Raw genomic sequence first — 18,696 nt, forward strand, 5'->3', positions numbered from 1 at the left:
AACATCTATTAAATGTTTAATATGTGCCAGGAACTGTGCGATGTGCTTGGGATGTAAAGATCCCAATCCCACCTATCTTCTGCCCACAAGGAGCTTACTTACATTCTACATGTGCTAATCTGTAAAGATAAGTAAATAAAAAGTATATACAAAATCACAGAAAGTATTAGGCACCAGGTATTGGTAAACAGCTTTTATTCCTAACCCTGTAGCAAACAATTTGAGGCACAGAATGGTTTATTAGATTCAGGGAAGGAAGGGCCTTCAGAGGTCATTAAGTCCAACCCCATCATTTTATGGATGAGAAAGGATATGAGGAAATTAAGTGATTTGCCCAAGGTCACAGAGATAGTAAGGAAACAAGATAGGATTTGAACCTAGGTCTTAAGTAAATCCTTAAGTAAATAATGCCTGGACAATGCTGCAAAACTGGTTAAAAGGTAATAAGGACAACATATTATAATGGAAAGTGACTGCATTTGGAGTCAGAAAACCTATGGTCAAATCTCAGCTCTGCTACATATTGTGTGACTATGGGCAACTCATTTGCCTCTTTTTTCTCATCTATAAAAGGAGAGCTGGACTAGGTTATTTATAAAGGTCCCCTTCAAGCTCAAATGCTACAAGTCATTAAATGTCATTTGGAGAGTGATGATGCATGAAACCCACACAATGCCAAGTAACCTGCTGGGGATGAAGAGTTCGTGATTTAAGTATTAATTGGCTCTGCTTAGAACTGACATACTACTAAGTGAGTTCTCATTGCCTTCATCAGAAAATGAATGTACACCTGTTATACATCCGCCTGTTTCACTTTCTACCTTCTGAAAGACATTTATAATTACGTAAGGCTTTGTGAAGGAAGCAGCCAGGCATCCTGTGGGAAAGACAGGAGATGGATCAGGGGAGTTACCTCTCCTTAGACCTCAGTGGAGATAGCTTAGGTCTCAGAGCTCAAGAACCCCAAGAACTACAGTGCCCCAAGAGCACCAGCCTTGCTTTCAGCACTGCCTCCCCAGGTAGGAAAGCCCAAGATGCCCCTTTCCACCCATTACTAACCCTGCTTCTAGCCTAGTCTTTACAGTTACTATCCAGAGAGCAACCCTTGCTCACAATCTTGTTCACACCAAAGACATGTTCACTACCTTTGCCAGTTCTACAGTCCTTGTCTCCTCAGGGACAGCTATTATTACTATATTATTAATTATTATATTATATTATTACAGCCATCAAAGAGCCAGAAAAGAAAGTTTTTATCTTCGAAAGTCTTGGTGTTTTCAAATGGTTCAACTTCAGAAAGTTATGGTTTTACTAATGGAAATGACACTAAAGAAGACGCATTACAAATTGCTTTGCCACTGTACCCTACAGATCATGGGGCCTTTCCATCTGACTGGCAGCTGAAAACTTCCTATGTGTTGAGTTACCTTATTAGAATATGAGCTCCTTAAGGGCAGGGACTGTCTTGTCTTTCTTTTTCTAATCCTAGAACTTAATACTAGTCGTAAGGCCCTTTTTAAGACCACTCCTATAAATGTAGTTGTCTAAAGTAAAGATAATACATCTATCTCCCTTAGACTGTTAATTTCTGGAGCAGGGAATCTTACTCTGTATCCTCATGGTATACAGCATAGTGCTCAGGTAACTCACTAGATATTTTTTGACCATCACAATGATCACTTTTATTACTGAATGTGTACACAGGTCAAACTCAGCAGCTTGGAGTTGATGCATTTATGCTGGGGAGATGACAATTCTCTCCTTTACTTACATATGGAAACAAGATGAAGTTCGGCTTGGAACTACCTGTAAGAGCAAATAAACAAACCTCCCCTATTCAAACCACCAAATTATGAAGTGAATGGAATACTTACCTATGCCAGCTCTCTCCTCTGTTTTCTTCTGATATGCCCAACCCACTAATGTGTGTTTGTCTGGTGCTGGTTTTACCCCCATGCCACGCTTCAAACGCCAGACCTTCATGGTATTATCATCAGAGCATGTAGCAATCTGGAAGGAAAAGGCAACATTTACACAAGCTTTAGAGTTTACAAAGAGCTTTACATATACTATCTCATTTGAACCTCACAACAATCCTGTACAGTACACTCTACAAGTATTAGTCTTATCCCCACTCTGCAGATAAAACTGAGACTCAAGTTTAGTAGTCACAGCTAGTAATTGTCAGAGGGCAGAATCTGAACCAGGTCTTCTGGACTTCAAGTCCAGCCTAGCCACCACAGTATGTTGCCTCTTAAAGAGACTCAACTAGCAGTGTATCTTGTAGCTGAGTCTGCATACTTACAACAAGACAAAGCAAGCTAGGCCTTCAGAACTAATTTATTAGTGTAGTAGTTTGCTTGATTGAAAATCCCTTGCCCTTCGATTGTTTTAAGGTCCAATTCCCTGTTTCCAGGTGGGTCTATGACAGGGGTGGGGAACCTGCAGCCTTGAGGCCACATGCGGCTCTCTAGGCCCTCAAGTGCGGCCCTATGACTAAATCCAAACTTCACAGAACAAATCCCCTTAATAAAAGGATTTGTTCTGTAAAATTTTCACCCAGTCAAAAGGCTGCACCCAAGGACTTAGCAAGCCACATGTGGCCTTGAGGCCACAGGTTCCCCACTCTTAGTCTATGCTTTGATAACTTAAGATGGATGAAAAAAGCAATTCTTTTCTTTTGATTTACAAAAGTAGGAGATACATTTTCTCTCAAAATTAGAAAAGACCTTAGAGGCCACCTGGTAAATCTATAATCCATGCCTCAACAGGAAGATCCTTTATACCACATCCAATGAGTGGTTACCCAACCTCTATTTAAAGACTCCTGAGGCAGTTCATTCCACTCTGAGATAGCTTTCAGTGTTTGCAAGTTTTTCTTTATGTCAAGTAGAAATCTGCCTCACCTATGATTTCCCCCATTTGCTCCTAGTTTTGCCTTGGGACCAAGAACAGTTCTCATCCCTCTCCATTGGTTAATCTATGAAATATTTCCAGACCACTCTCACTTCTACCCCAAGACTTCTCTTCCCTACTTAAGACTATATTATTTTACCTTGGATGTATTGCATTCACTCAGTCAGAAAATTCTTCCTACAATTTAATGTAAATCTTTTATGCTACAATTCACTTGTGTAAGTCATAGCAAGAGGGATGTTAGTATCAGTTTTCCAAGTTTTGAACACCTTTTATATACATATGAATCTTGTTGTAAAGACATCCAGTTTCTTCTCTGGCTTCTTTGAAACATTTTTGCCCCTCAACACTCAGTACGTTTCCTGCTACTCAAGTTTTACATTGATACCCCATGGTATGGTAGTAACCCTGGGTTCCTGGAGCTGATAGTGTAGCTCAAGTTCCGGAAAACCCTTCCAGGCTGTGAAGCAAATAGCACATAGAGCATTAGCAACAGGATGCTGCCCAAGGATCAGCTGAGCCATATTTGTGACCTGGAGGTTGGGTAGCAGGTGATGAACATTTTTTGGCAACAGTATTTCATCAACAGCCTCCTATATCTTAGGAGACTTGAGATCTGTGTCCATAAAGGAAATATCCACACCAAGAAAATCACAGACCTTTTGAAGTCAGGTCAATGTATTTATTTACAGCTAGCTCTCTTCTGACTCCCAGCCAGTTCTCCAAGGCTCACTATCAGCAGAGTTCAGGACTCATGTAGAATGTGACGAGAAGGAGAAGAGAGTAGAAGGAGAAGGTTCCCTTGAGGTTCATCTTCCAATGGGTACAAAAGCAAATAAGAAAACATCTGGCTCCCCAGGCTTAAGGAAGTTAAAAATAACCTTTGCCCCTTTAAAAATATCTGACCATTCCAGTGCCCAGGCCTTTTATGGCAAAGAAAGTTTGGCCTGGAAGAACTTATGGCAATTGGCCACCAATGCCAGAGCTGCTCTTGAGTATTTGTTTATACAATTTCTCTAATTCAGTAACTGAAGGGGAAAAAAATCTCACGTGTCCTCCAAAGCTCTGGCGCCCAAAAGGTTAGCTTTTTCCTTTCCCTACCAGGACTCCAGAACTCTATAACTGGTATGGAAAAAATGCCTGGAATCCCAGTAGTCTTAGCTCTATTCATCCTAGGCTTAGGATGAAGTATTCTTAGGGAAATGTCTAAAAAGTGGTTACCAGGTGAAACTGTCACCTGTGGATGGGCAGATGGTTATACTGTATTTGTTTAAAATCTTTTGATAGTTGTAAACAACCCGAACTTTGAGGAGTTTAAGGATTATTAAATTTAGTTGAGTAGAAATATAATCCCCCACCCCCACCAAAATAATGACTTTGCATTAAGATTTATTTCAGGGCTATGAACAGTCCATGCTAGAAATAATTTAGTCTAGTAGAAAGAACCTTTGTCTACAGAATACTTTGGTTTCATTCCAACACCTAATAACACCTAATATGACACTGGGCAAATCAGTTTGCTCAGTTCCCAGCTACAAAATAGAGACAATACACTACTTAAAACTCACAATGCTAGTGAAAGGACCAAATGAGATAATGCAGGTAAAGTTCTTTGTAACCAAAAAGAACTATAAAGATGGGGGTCATTATTCCTCAGGCTACATCTCTCCAATTCCCCCAACTGTTTTTGGTTTCCAGGAGCATCACCATCCTGGTCACCTTTCTCTACACATTCCATATAGATTGTCACCTCAAAATGTGGTGCCCATAATTAAACATAATACTGTCATTTTTAATGACATTCTCATTGAGAATGTGTGGTAAAGTAAAAACCTTGAATTATTATTAAAAAAGCATATAAATTAAACTTTCAGGGCATTTTTATTTATGTAGAGGAGTCAAAGAGACTTGGAATTCATTCTAACTCATGGCTGTATAATAAGGTTTCTCTAACAGCAGGCAAAAATAGAATCTGGGTGAGTAATTCTAATCCAGGCTTCTGACTGACTTATTTCATGCTGAAGGAGATCTTGAAACAAAGTTTAAGTAATTATTAAGCCAATCCTCAAAAAACCCCACAAAGATATAGTTACAAACCTTAGTAAAATCAGCTGGACACCAGCACACAGATGTGACCTCTTGAGAATGACCCAGGAGCAAAGTAGGAGGACACCGAGGCTCAGAGATCTATTCTCCCCACAAAAAAGAAAACAAAGTTAATATAGTAATAAAGTAGCATCATCTTTTAAAAGTCTGAGGCTATTGATTATATAGGTGTTTAGGACCTTGAAACCTCTAGTTTCTTCCTGTACAATAGTAGATAAAAACACACAAGCCCTATAGGCCAACTGCCCGGTAACCTTCTAGTAATAATGCTCCAGAAAAAAAATCCTGTTTATTTCAGTGAAATTAACTATTTCTCTTCTTGATCGGGACTGAATATATGGTCTGAGTCCATAACCTAGAGAGAAGGATTTCATGCTAAACCAATCCTTCCAGAATGGTATAATAATTTACATTTTCAGTAAAGTTCAAGGGCAGGATTGGTTTGCTTTTAGCTAGTGAATTGTCCAGGCTGATCAGAGCTGAACTGTTTAGTGGGAAAATTCTGAGGGTCAATTTGGCAATTTGGTCTCCATCCTGCATAGCCTAGATATTCTATGTTCTCCAATCGGTTACTTTCAGGACCATAAAATTAACTGTGAATCTTGAAGGCGCCCAAAGTATGCCTCAGGCTCTGGAAACAAAGGCACTATGAACTTACAAAGTCAATTTGCTGATTTTTATCATAGTCAAAATAAATTTAATTATTTTAATCTTATGAGGTAGAAGGTAGGGATTTCATGCCGTATGCTGGATTCCCTTTAGCCAAGTAGAAATGTCTTCAGTAAAACCCATTCTAGCTAAATTTCTTATTCAAATTTCAATACATTCAAGGATGTATCATCATCGTTGCAATTTTCAGTGTGATTTTTAAAGGTGGGTCATGTTGTCTGATGCTATTTCTATGACTAAGAGATTCACTTTCCTTCACTGAATGTTACTAGTAATATACTTTTGATAGCTTCTTTCACTGACTCACACAATAGCTGTCAATTGTTTCACAGGTCATGAGAATTAATCAGTACAACTTCATATCACTACTATTAGCACATGAATTCAGAAAATGACTAAGAGGAAGACTGGTAGGAGACACAAGGATAGAGGCTGAGATTCTTCTTATCTTCCTGAGGAACTAAATCACGGTTCATTTCCATGAAAAAAGTGGAGACAACATTGAAAGGGATATTTGTGATGAGGACTAAGTGAACTTAACAGATTCCCTTAGCTTGTGGCAGAGAGATCTAGCACACTGATTTGAAAAGTTATCCAACTCAGTTTTTTGAAAAAATCTGGTGAGTTTTAATGAAATTACTCCTCTCCATAAGTACAGCGTTTACTCAATGAAGCAAAAAATCAAAGAATGGAGTCCATTGCCTTAGTGGGTTACCCAATATCTGTTATGATTAAAGTGAGCTTCCATTATCCACAAGAAACACCCTCACAGCTAAAGCCTGTAATGTTATGGAAACAATACCAGTCCCTTCAGATGGTTTGTTTAAAGTCTTTGGATAAATACCTCTTAGTCTTTCTTACTAGGGATCAGGACTTCCACGATTAATGGAAGAACGATTAAGGGATAAAATTCATTTTTAAAGAAAGCAATCCAAAACCAAATCAGGTTGTTTCAACAACTTAGAGCTCTGGACCACTGGGTTTGAAAAAAGCCTGACAAATATTTATAGTCTTCAACATCAAGTGATCCATCTCTTTAGATGTTTTAACATTAGAATACAGGATTGAAAACTATTTCACTTGAGGATCAACTTTCTCTGATGAAAACATAAGTGCCTTTTTTATTAACAGCATTATTGTACTTATTATGCATTATTCTATGTCTTATGCTTTGCTTCCAAGTTGAAAGGGGAAGCATTCTGAGGTACAAGTTTATTTTTACCTATTTTGTGGACATGCAAGACGCTAGAAGGAAATACAGAGCGCTCTCTCTCATCAGTTCTGATTAATACAAATATAAAAACCTCCATGCAAGGCATGAAGGATTCAAAATTTCAAACCCCTAGAGCCACTCAACTGACTCCAGAAGTATCTTACTCAACTCTCATCTGTAACCCTCATCAAATCATTTTTCACACTTGAGGACGCAATAAGATTAGTATCTTTCCCTACAGAATCTCCCTACCCTGTACAATTGGAAACAAGACTAATCTTTATTCCTGCCATGAGATCATTTACACTTCCTCAAGTGTCAGGCTCAACGTTTTACCAGTCAGTGGCAGTTAGTGATTGGGCCAAAACAGTTTATTTATAGCCACCTCTATACTATTCAACGGGTACATCAGAAGGGAATCAGGAGGGAGCAGAAGAAATTAGAAAAAATATCACTAAAATCTTCACATTCAACAAAAATAAGCCAGAACAAAAGTTTCATAGACACTTTCTACCTAGATCATATTTTCTCTTTTGCTAATTTTTACAAAGTAACCAAAGAGTTAAAATTCAATTTGGTTCCTAAGATTTAAAACTTTTCTTTTGCTTCTAGGTGTCCTCTGAGTCTTAATGAGGGCACTGAAAGCTTATGACAATGTTGATTTCTAGAACATTCAAACAGGGTGACAACTTAATGCACTGGATATTCATTTAGACTTAGATTGTTTTTGGCCTTGAAAACATCTCCTTTCTTTTTTCACAATGGATGGAGAAACTGAACTACCCAACCAGGCAGGTTCAATTTTAGCAACAGCAGCAACCTTGCCAGAGTCTCAAATATCAGAGTCTGCACACTGAATTATTTGTGGACCGGCGGGAAAGTGTATCACCCAAACCATGTCACTCAACACTGACATGAGACCCAGCCATGAAAAATCAGAACAGGTCACACATGTGCAATGGCCTGAAAATGGGTTACAAGAAACCCAGTCAAATAATTTTATCATTATTCTTATAAGGAAAGAAGATGCCCCTGGACACCCAGAGAGCAGGAAAAAAAAGACTCTTAGTATGCATATGGTGGGGAGAAGGTGGACTTTTCAAAAACCAAAAAAAGTTTGCAAAAAATTATACTAGAAATAAATCCCTTAGTGGGCTTGGGAACCAGAATAAGGAAAACTGAAGTGGGAAAAGGAATTGTTGATAAGTGCAGGAAAAATGGAACAGGGAAAAACAAATGAAGGATAAGAAGATAAGACAGCCTAACCTTGAACCAGAAATACAATATTTAAAAAAAAGTAGTCACTTAACTAACATTTACTTATCAATTAGAGAATCAGCTGATATTGCCAAGAACATGATGATAAAACTCAGGATACAAAGTCAAATGAATTTTAGAAAGTAAGGATGGGGTAAAGGGAGAGTTCTGAAGCATAGGCTACATATTAAAACAGATCTGATAAAAATTTTCTGACACTCTGAACCCAAAGGTTAGGGCGGAGAATTTTCTTTATTTAGGTAAAAGAAAGATAATTACATAAGTAAAAAGTAACTTAATATATCAGAAACTTCAAGATTTTATTTTTCTAGCTTTCAACACATACAACACACAACTTTGTTAAATCAACACAGAACAGAATGTGTGACATTCTTTCAGTGAAACATTACCATCATCTTGTGGACACTTAGAATACTGCTATAAGCTTCTAAAAAGGTTGTTTTCACAATTACTGATGCAAATTATCACCTGTTGATTATGACCACCCCTCTGCCCCAACACCAGTAAATGAAATTAATCAGAGAGCTAGATGCAGCACAGGCCTTAAGTTTTCGACTTCTGTCACCTTTAGGAAGTTATAAGAGCACACCAGCTCTTTTTTGGGAAGGAGAGGGAATGGATGGGATTTGGATTTATGAGACCCAGGAGAGGCTTTGAAGATGAAATTTAGACCCTGTAACCTTTTGTCACTGCTTAGGTAATTTACTTTTCACTAATTTCCCATTAATACTTGGGAAATGGTGTGGAAACCTCATGGGGCACTTAATTTTCAGATTTTAGAAAGCCTATTAATATTTCTCCATCCCTGAGCTCCCAAAGTATTGCTGTAACCAATTCCCACCCCTTGTCCCCATTTTTCCTCTCCCAGGACACCTCTAAATAACCAGCAAATGCTTCTCATTAAGTGACATTCACACTTTTTTCATTCAGTTCCGAGTGGTGGCAAGGTTCTCAGCTGCCAAAAAGCATTACACGTAATAAAATACAAAGCAGAAAAATAGTGCTCAAGAAATTAAGCTTAGTAGGGGTGTTGAACTTTTTAAAATCAAGCAAATCATGTTATTTCATTAGGGTAATCGTGTAGGGATAAGACCGAAAGAGAAGTCACAGGGTCTGGGACTTACAAGAACTTTCTAATTCCCATTGGGTGAAAAAAAGTTATTAGTGAGTAGGGAAGGGAAGAATATTACCAGGAATCCTAGCCATGGTATAGAGATTAATAGTTCCATACAGAAGAAATGGAGGGCAGCACGTTTTGTCAGAAGAGGAGGAAAAAGTAATTGATATTCTACCCACCCTCTTGAACTCCTAAATTCCTGAGCAACTTGATCATAGTTCAGGAAAGGACATCTTTTGAAAAGCTCCTAATACAAGAGTTGTATGTTTTATAACATATACTAGTTCTTAACAACCAGTGAGGACACAACTATCAATTGGGGCAAGAAGCAGGCTTTGATGAATACCTGACATGGGAAACACTGCTAACATTATAGGTTCGTTACCATATTCACACCATCTCTAGTAAAGAAAGAAGCTGGCAACAGCATTCTAGTGTCATGTTTTCGGGGAAGTTTGGTCACTCACCTTCCAGATGTAGGCAGACTCATCACTTGAGCCACTGATCAGAAATTGATCATCTGGGCTAATGCTGGATTTGACATAAAAGGTTGAATTCTGGTGCCCACTGAGGATGGCCACTGACAAAGGAAGAAGAAAACAAAATGCCAGCTCTTGTTATTCCCAGGGCTCAACTAAAGATGCGTAACTTTTCTACAGCATCCCTCTCTTCTTGACCCCAGGCAGCTGGTAGTACAGGAGACAGAGTTCTAGGCTTGGAGTCAAGAAGATCTGAGTGCAAATCCTACTTCAGACACTTTCTGGCTTTGTGACCTTGGGCAAGTCACAACCTCTATCTGCCTCAGTCTCTTTAGCACCTATGTCGTAGGGTTGCTATGAAGACCACATGAGATAATATTTGTTAAAAATATTTCGTCCAGTGCCTGGCACAGGAGCTTAATAAATGCTTATTCTCCCATTAGTTCACTTTACTTCCAAAAGGAAGAAGGTAGTACAAATCAGATAGGAGGGAATATGAATATAGTAATATTATCAAACAATACTGTACAAATAATTTCAAGCTGATCATGCTGTTTGTTGTTGTTCAATTGTGTCCAATTCTTTGTAACCCCCAGATGGGGGCTTTCTTGGCAAAGATACTGGAGTAGTTTTCCATTTCCTTCTCTAGCTCATTTTACAGATAAGGAAACTGAGGCAAACTGGGTTAAGTGACTTGCCCAGGGTCACACACCTAATAAGTGTCTGAAGTTAGATATTAACCCAGAAAGAGGTGTTTTCTTGACTTCTGGTCCAGCACTTTATCCTAGCTACCTAGCTGCCCTGAAGCTTATCAGAGAAATAGTCATTATACCGATCTCAGCTCTGGTACCTTTCTAAGCAAGGTATAGAAAAGAAAACTGCAATATATGCTTGACTAACCAGGAAGCAAGTCTTTTTAATGGCAAGATTAGATATCTTCTAAATGGACAACATTCCTTTTTTAGCAAAAAGGATCATATGAATTCTGGTTATAGTTAGTCTCATCTGAGATGGCAAATTTTTGGTTTGAACAACTCCTTTGGATAGCTCAGATCTCTGAAATGTCAGAGGTCAGTTGGGGGTAGAAGCAGGAAAAGGTACAAAATGGTATGTTCAAATCATAATAGCAAAACAAAGTTGGGCCCAGTCTTCAGATAATGAAATTCCTAGTATCCAGACAGGTCACATCACTCAATTTCAGCACAATGTACTTGAGGGGTTCTACTCGAGAAGGCCAGATCACAAGACTTCTGGCATCAAAATAACTGATAAAACTCTTCCAGTTATTAGAGGAAAATTTAACAGACTGGGTAGGCACAATCACACACTAAGTTCTCATAACAGGGATAATGAAGTTCAAAGTTACCTTGAAAGAACTCAGAGATTCCCCCCCCCTTTTAGTCAGAATAAAGCTTAGTCTTATGCTTTCATTTTTCTAGATGAAAACTAAGTAGGATATAAATTAATTCAGGGAGATTTTACATGTGTGCACACACATACTATTCCAAATGTCTTCGATTTTTGGGACCAACATATTATTGTGATAGACCATGGAAAAACTGGTTCCCTTGCTCTGAATATAACCTTAAAATGGGAATTGTTCCTCTCTACCTCACCTCCTATCCTAAAACTGCGAATATTCCCAGCAAACCCATAAGTGTTTACCGCCATCTGCTGGTTCATGGTAAAAGTGGTGTGATCACATCATTTGTTTCACTCTGAACGGTGGGCTAAATTTAATCTTTCTTTGCTTATTTGGGCTCCTATGGTACTTTTGGGGCTATCATCAATCAGCTAGTATTACACAGTACACCCAATATCTACTCACCTCAGGACATGCCCTGAAGGGTTCAAAGATATTTAAAACCACAGGAAAAAAAATTCAGCTGATATACAGTCAGAATTTCCTTCCCTCTCCTCATCAATGACAAAACCTGGCTATCCCCTGAGGACATCACTTATTTTGCTTTGAAACCATTTTCAGTGACTCTACTTACTACTGAGATCATGAACTCCTTCAACTTTCCATACCTCATAATTTCTCTGTATCTCTACTTCTCTCTCCTCTTTAGCTGTCACTTTCCCCCTTACCCCTCCTGACTCCTAAAATGTCAGAGTTCTGTCCGTAAGCCCCTTTTCTCTATAAGCATCCTCTTAGCAAGCTCATCCATTTTCATGGTTTCAACTATCATCTTTTATATGGATTTGCGTCTTCTCAACTTCTTTCTCTCAAGCTCCAGGGCAGTATCTTCAACTATTGGCTGAGCTTTGTCACCTGAATGATCTATCAACATTTGAAACTCAGTCTAGTCATATTAGAAGTTACCTTTTTCCAAATGAAACAAAACAAAAAACCCACCTCTATCTTCTGAATTTACCTGTTTCTATTAATAACACTAGCATCCTTTTATTCGTCAAGGCTCCAAACAACTTTGGACTCCTCCTTCTCCCACACCCTCATATCTAATCAGTCACTAAATCACAGATTTATAAAAGCTTAGAGGTATAATCCAATCCATACTCCCTCCCCACCCACTGATATGATACCTCTGACAAGCAACTATCTGGTTCCCACTTGAAGACCTTCAGTGAGATGAGACCTATTACAACCTCTTCAGAAGCTCAATTCACTTTTGGAAAGCTCTAACTCTGATGAAATTTTTCCTCATATCAAATCTAAATCTGCCTCTCTACGGCTTTCACCAATCACTCCTAATGTTGCTCTCTCCGGGCAGTCCTGAACTCTTTCCCCCATGAGTTCCTTATAACATATGAAAGCAGTGATGTCCTTACTTAATTTTCTGTTCTCTAGCTAAATATCTGGAGTTCTTCCAACTGCCATATAGACCTTACCTCTAAGTATTTTTCACATTCATTTCCAGATTCTCCTTTGCCAAGGCCAAAACGCTAGTTCTGGTTCTCATTACTTTCAACTCTGGGAACAGACCATTAAGAAGTCTCTCCACTTTTAGTCTCCCTCCTCAATCCATTTTATACACTGCAATCAGGGGAATTTTTCTTAAGTATACTTACTACTCAATAAATTCCAAAGTCCCTAGCATGGCATTAAAGGTCTTCCATGATCTAAATAAACTGAACTACTCTTTTGACCTTACCTCCCCTTACTCCTTTTTCATATTAGCCAAAGTAGGTTTACTAACCATTCCTCATAATTACATCATTATTTCTTTCTTGTTGTTTGTTTTTGCTTAGGCAATAGGGGTTAAGTAACTTGCCCAGTGTCACACAGCTAGTAAGTGTCAAGTGGCTGAGGCCAGATTTGAACTCAGGTCCTCCTGACTCCAAGGCCAGAGCTCTATCCACTGCACCACCTAGCTGCCCCTCCACCATTATTTCTTGCTTCTGTTTCACTTTCTCTGCCTGGATTGTTCTATACCCCTCCTCCCATCTCCTCCTGGTTAAATCCCACTTATCTCCTTGAAGGGGTAGTTTACATGCTACTTCCTCTTCACAGCCTTCCTTGACCCTTTCAGTTAGGATTATACATTTAAAACATGTACACATGTGACCATAACTTAACAAATGATATATTCCTAATACACTATAAGCTCCTTAAGATCAAGGGCCATATATTATTCATCTCTGTATGCTCCAACGTACCAGAACAGTACACTGTACTTATTAGATACCCAAGACATTTTTGAATGAATAATCTAATGTTTGGGCATCATTTAGATTTCCTAAGGAATAATGTAATTTTCTTATATAAGTAGATCATAAAACACTCAAATTATTTCTAGAGCCCAGAAAAAAGTAAAGGAAATATTAGGACTAAATCTAAAGATATGGTACAATATAAATGGTGGCGATGTTAAATGATGGAGAAGGTGCTAATGGAAAAGAAGATGCTAAATGAGCTTTCTAGGCTATTTTATCACCGTATAAACCATTATGTGTAATACAAACAAATCTTAAACATCTGATAAAAAAAATTAAAGTCAAGTGGGTATATTTGTAAAAAAAAAAAAATTCTGAAAAGTCTAAAGTCTCTAAATATGGTTAAATTAGCAATTGACTTTGAATGAAAACATTCAATTGTCTTCAACTTCCTGACAGTCATTTCAAGACACCATTGTCTTACCTGGAGAAGCTTTTAATCCTGTCATATTGAAAACATAGATGTTATCATCTGTGCAGTTAGCAAACAGAGTAGAGCCAGTAGAATCCAAAATTAAACTTGAGTACCCTGAAGAAAGAAGACTTCTATCAGCAGGCCACTGGTAAGAAGAGTGGGCAGCACTAGCAGTAGTTTAGTCATAAAAATGGATCACAGTTATGAATAGATCATGCCAAAATAATGATCCGATTTTTGCTTCTTCCAGGACAGAGAATCTTTTCTTTAACATGGAGAGAAAGATGACTTCAAATCCCAGAAATTTCTAGATATTAAGTCTTTTATGCTCCCAAGGGACTAAACAACAACAACAACCCAACAACCCCACAGTGCATAAACCAAAAATTCCCAACGGCAACTCTTTCAATTATGTAACTAAAGAAATGGTTGGTTAATGTGACATGTTCATTTTTTGAGCTTTGAGACAAACTTGAAACCCCCCTGATTCGCCTGAGGTCATGTTACCCAAGCAAAGGTTTACTTACCTAGTTTTCGTGTGCTGCTACCTGGGTATGGGAAGCATTTGCAAGCCAGAGGCTCCTGTCGAAAGGTAGTATAATTCTTGCGCAGATCCCATACTTTAACCACTCTGAAAGCCAAGACAAGAGATTTTTAGAGCAGTTTCGTCCCCTCTCCGATTTTCTTCAGACCTACTAAGTTTAGGATGACTTTTGGCAGAACTCCTCTGGCACCTCCACCAGGTGTACTGAAGGATTCTCATTGAGAAATGTTGACCGAGAGTTTATATAGATAGCTGACTGTGAAGCTTTGTTTGACAAAAAGGAAAACAGATGTGATCTGAACCAATGAAAGCAGCTACCTTGTAGTTTACTTGAAGTGAAAGCAAAAGGAAGAAGGTTGCTCTTGAGAACACTTATTCCATTGTTTTCAGAAAGTACTTTCTCAGCCTATAATACTCAACATATATCCTTCAACACTGGTAAATGGAGTGTTGCTATTTCTTTCAAGATCTTAAATAATAATTTAATCGAGATTTTAAGCTGTTGCTTGAAATGTTTAGATAACATAAGAAATTAAATAATTGTCTTAATATTCCACTTCAAATAAACTGACAAATTTGAAAATAAAGTATTAGGGTTAGTACATAGTAACTCTGTACAAAAACAGACTAACAAATAGTAGTGAACTAAACAAAACTAATAAATGAAGTCAATTTCCCTTTGCCATCTAGGACTTCAGTCTCTAAAAAGATGCCAATTTCTAGAGGGCAGAAAGTCAACATCTCATAGACTGAACAAATGTTAAACTTCTGAACTAGGTACTACAGATAATAAGACAAGTAACAAGAGAAAAATCACAGGTCCTGTTTTCAAAAAGTTTATGCAGAAACATGAAACAAATACACATCCATGAAGTAATATGATTTTTGACATTTTCCCCTTCCCAACAGAGTAATATAATCAATAGTTATCAGCAAATCCAAGCTGGGTGATTTCTTTAGCAATCCAGAAAGAGGCAAAAGAATTATCGTGGACACTTTTGATTCTTTACTCCTACCCAATGCTTTACTACGGCATAGCAGAAACCCTTGGTTCTTAAGGTTATGCTTCCAGAGCATAAGGTCTAGAAGTTCCTAAGAATATGGGAAAAGTTTTATGTAACAATGGTGGTCTATAGATTTTGTCCAAGGACTAACATGCAAAGAGGCTCATCATCAGGCTGACTGATAAATTCACAAGGATGGCTTACAAAGTCATTAAAGTGATTAGAATCTGCATGAGGGGACTGAATACACACACCAACAAAATCACAGATCCTTGAAATATACATACCTAAAAGATATCGAGGCCTTATTGTTAGGTTGGAAAAGTAGCCAGAGGACTCCAATCAAAAATGTTAAAAAAAAAAATCTGAAATAATCAGTTTTCTATTTCCAGGTCACACAGAGGTTTTATTCTTAAACCCAGAGAGATAGATGTCTAATCCTCAAATACTAGGAACTCTGGCAGTTAAAATAAGGATAGATTATTGAAGCATGGAATTAAAAGTACTAGTCCTAAGAGTCATAAAACCTGGCTAAATTTCAGTCCTGACTTTAATACTTAGGAACTGTGGAACCAAGGCCTCTATGAAGCCGATTCCTCATATACAAAATAGAAATAAAAATACTTCTGCAATCTAACTCACAAGTTTGGTATGAAAAAGTGTTTTGTAAATTTTAAAGGATCCGTAAGTATGTGAACTCTTCTATCTCTCTTGTTGTCAGGGTAGAAGAGACCAACCTAGATTGATTTACTGGTGTTCAGGTTTCAGTGAGGCTATTCAACCTATCAGAGGATACATGCAGAATTGTAATGGCACCAAATGGCACCAAGTTGTTTCCCTATCACACTTCCATCAAAGGTTTGTTCAAAGGTAGTACAAACCATACTCTTACCCATCCACAGCTCCTGACGACACTAGTGTATGCTCATCTTGAAACAGGACCACTGTTACACTCTGTTGGAAGTCCTAACAAGACAAGGGGAAAGAGAAAAAAGAAGCCAGTTCCTTCTGATTCTGATGCTGACAGCATTAATGACTTCATTAACTATCTTCACCTTACCTAGCTTTCTAACTCCCATCTTCTTCTTTCCTTGATAGATAGAATCTAGCAGAAGTAGCCTCTAGTCTATACCCTATCTATGGTATAGTGCCTTGAAATCAAATATCCTAGCAACTGCTCTTCTTTATAATGTATTCTTGAAATCTACCCCAAATATTTATATGGACTATTTGTGCCCAACCTTACAGAGCATTCCAAGCTCATATTGATCTGATCAGCCACAGTCGGACACAATGTAACTTGACTCCAACATAGTGATGTCATTTTGGTCCTCTTCGAGAATGAAAGACAACAACCAACCAATCAACAATTAGAAAAGAAACAGATCAAAGTGATATTCTTAAAAAGGAAAGAAATATGTAATATGCCTCATATGTAATCTGGAAACGCAAGTTGCCAGAAAGTAAGAACCATAGTCAGGACAGATCCTTAATACTTAGGTGCTCAGAAAACAATAAACAAAACACCCTCAGGAGCTTCATTCAACCTTCAGGACCCTCATTCAGACCTTTATCACTTCTTACACAGATGATCAGCCTCCCAGTTGCTTTCCTTGTCTCCTGTCTCTCCCCTCTCCAATCCTTTCTCAAATTGTTGTCAAAAATACCCTTCCTAAGGCACTGGTCCAACTATGATACCCCCTTTCTCAAAAACCTTGACTAGTTCCTAAATGCCTCTGAAATACAAACTACTCAGCCTGGCATTAAGGACCTACCACAAAGTAGCTCAAGTCTACCTCTCTTTTCCTTTATTTCACATTGCTCTCTTTGATGTACTATACATTCTATTCCCCAACTCAACAGTTCATCTCATCTCTGCACATTTGCACAAATATAGCCTTATGCCTAGGACACACTCCATCTTCACCTCTCCCTTTCAGAATCCTTTCCATTCAAATCTCAGCTATGTGCTACCACCTCCACAAAGTCTTCTAGACCACCCATTTATTAATTATTTCTTCAGCCTTATGTACCTTGTTTTTTCTTATCTGTGTCCATATCATCTTCCCAGGAGAATATATGCTTGTTGAGGGCACGGAGTATTTATTTTTTGTGTTCACAATGTCTAGCCCAGTGCCTTCCCTACAGGAATATGTGGCACTGACAACTGAACAAAGTCCTACTTAATTCCAAGCCACCACAGTAAGCCTGGATAACAATTCCTTACATAAGATCTAAAAAGGTTTAGAAATCTTCAGAACCTACCACAGAAGGAGCAAGGCCTCTTAAAATCTGCTTCTTCTTGGACTTCAATGGGGTTGGTTTGTCCGAAGTGTTGTGAGCCCCACTGATCTGATTGACTTGTCTATAAAATCCATCTGAAAGATATTCCAGTAAATTTTGTTTAAGTTTTTTGATATCTGATCTCATGTTGAGTCTTAATAATGAAAAGAATGGAATCATAGAAAGGGCTTCCCTCTGAATTCATTCACTTGTGATTAGGTAAGCGAAATTAGTGCTAAAGATAGCTTTACTACATTTAGTAAAATATTTTTAGTGTACTAAAGAAAAAAAGTAAATAGAACATGATAGAATCAATGAAAGTCACAGTCTACGTGTAAAATAACAGAAAGATGCTGTAACAAAGCTTTCTAATTAACAGGATTACAAAGTAAAAAATTAAGACAACTTTCACTCTTTTTCATCCAAGTTTATAACTTTGATTAAATTCTTTGCTACAGTTTGCAGATTAATTTGCTTTTAAAAAATAATGTGCTCTAATGATAGTGATTGTTTTTACATCTGTTATTTCTGTATATACCTCTTACCCAACAAGCCCTCCTTCGTAACAAAGAAAAGCAAGTAAGAAAAATCAACAGACAGTAACTACATCTGATAATGTATGCAACATTTTGAACCTGTAGTCCCTTAAAACTTAGTCCTGCAGGAAATACAAAAATTTCAACAGGTGATGCTCCCAATGATTATTAGAGATTTCTTAACAGTTGTGTGAACACACATTCCCCCTAGTGGTCATTAGAAAAGATCATTCTACATTTCATTCTAGATATTGTAATAAGATTAAAGAAAAAGTTCCCACATTTGGCAAAGTTAAAACAGAACTGTTACCTTTCTTACTGCACCTAGTGTCCCAGACCATAATGTTGCCATCTCTTCCACCAGTACAGAAGACAGCTGCAAAAAAATGGAGTTGCTGTTTAAGAAATGATATGTGTGCACATATGCGCAAGCATGCACATGCGCGCGCGCACACACA

General features: G+C 38.0%; 1 protein-coding gene across 1 annotated transcript in view; it reads right to left on the reverse strand.

The window, feature by feature from the left end:
• DTL (denticleless E3 ubiquitin protein ligase homolog) overlaps positions 1-18,696 on the reverse strand; it is a 44,156-nt gene that overhangs the window by 11,610 nt on the left and 13,850 nt on the right. The window contains exons 6-13 of the mRNA XM_027871360.1: positions 18,549-18,614; positions 17,685-17,797; positions 16,312-16,385; positions 14,399-14,502; positions 13,881-13,985; positions 9,767-9,879; positions 5,014-5,103; positions 1,875-2,010 (exon numbers count right to left, since the gene is read on the reverse strand). Coding sequence (XP_027727161.1) covers positions 1,875-2,010; positions 5,014-5,103; positions 9,767-9,879; positions 13,881-13,985; positions 14,399-14,502; positions 16,312-16,385; positions 17,685-17,797; positions 18,549-18,614 — 801 coding nt within the window. The remainder of the gene's footprint in view (positions 1-1,874; positions 2,011-5,013; positions 5,104-9,766; positions 9,880-13,880; positions 13,986-14,398; positions 14,503-16,311; positions 16,386-17,684; positions 17,798-18,548; positions 18,615-18,696) is intronic.

The sequence above is a fragment of the Vombatus ursinus genome, unplaced genomic scaffold (assembly GCF_900497805.2).
Source record: "Vombatus ursinus unplaced genomic scaffold, bare-nosed wombat genome assembly UNPS02014798.1, whole genome shotgun sequence".
Classification (NCBI taxonomy): domain Eukaryota; kingdom Metazoa; phylum Chordata; class Mammalia; order Diprotodontia; family Vombatidae; genus Vombatus; species Vombatus ursinus.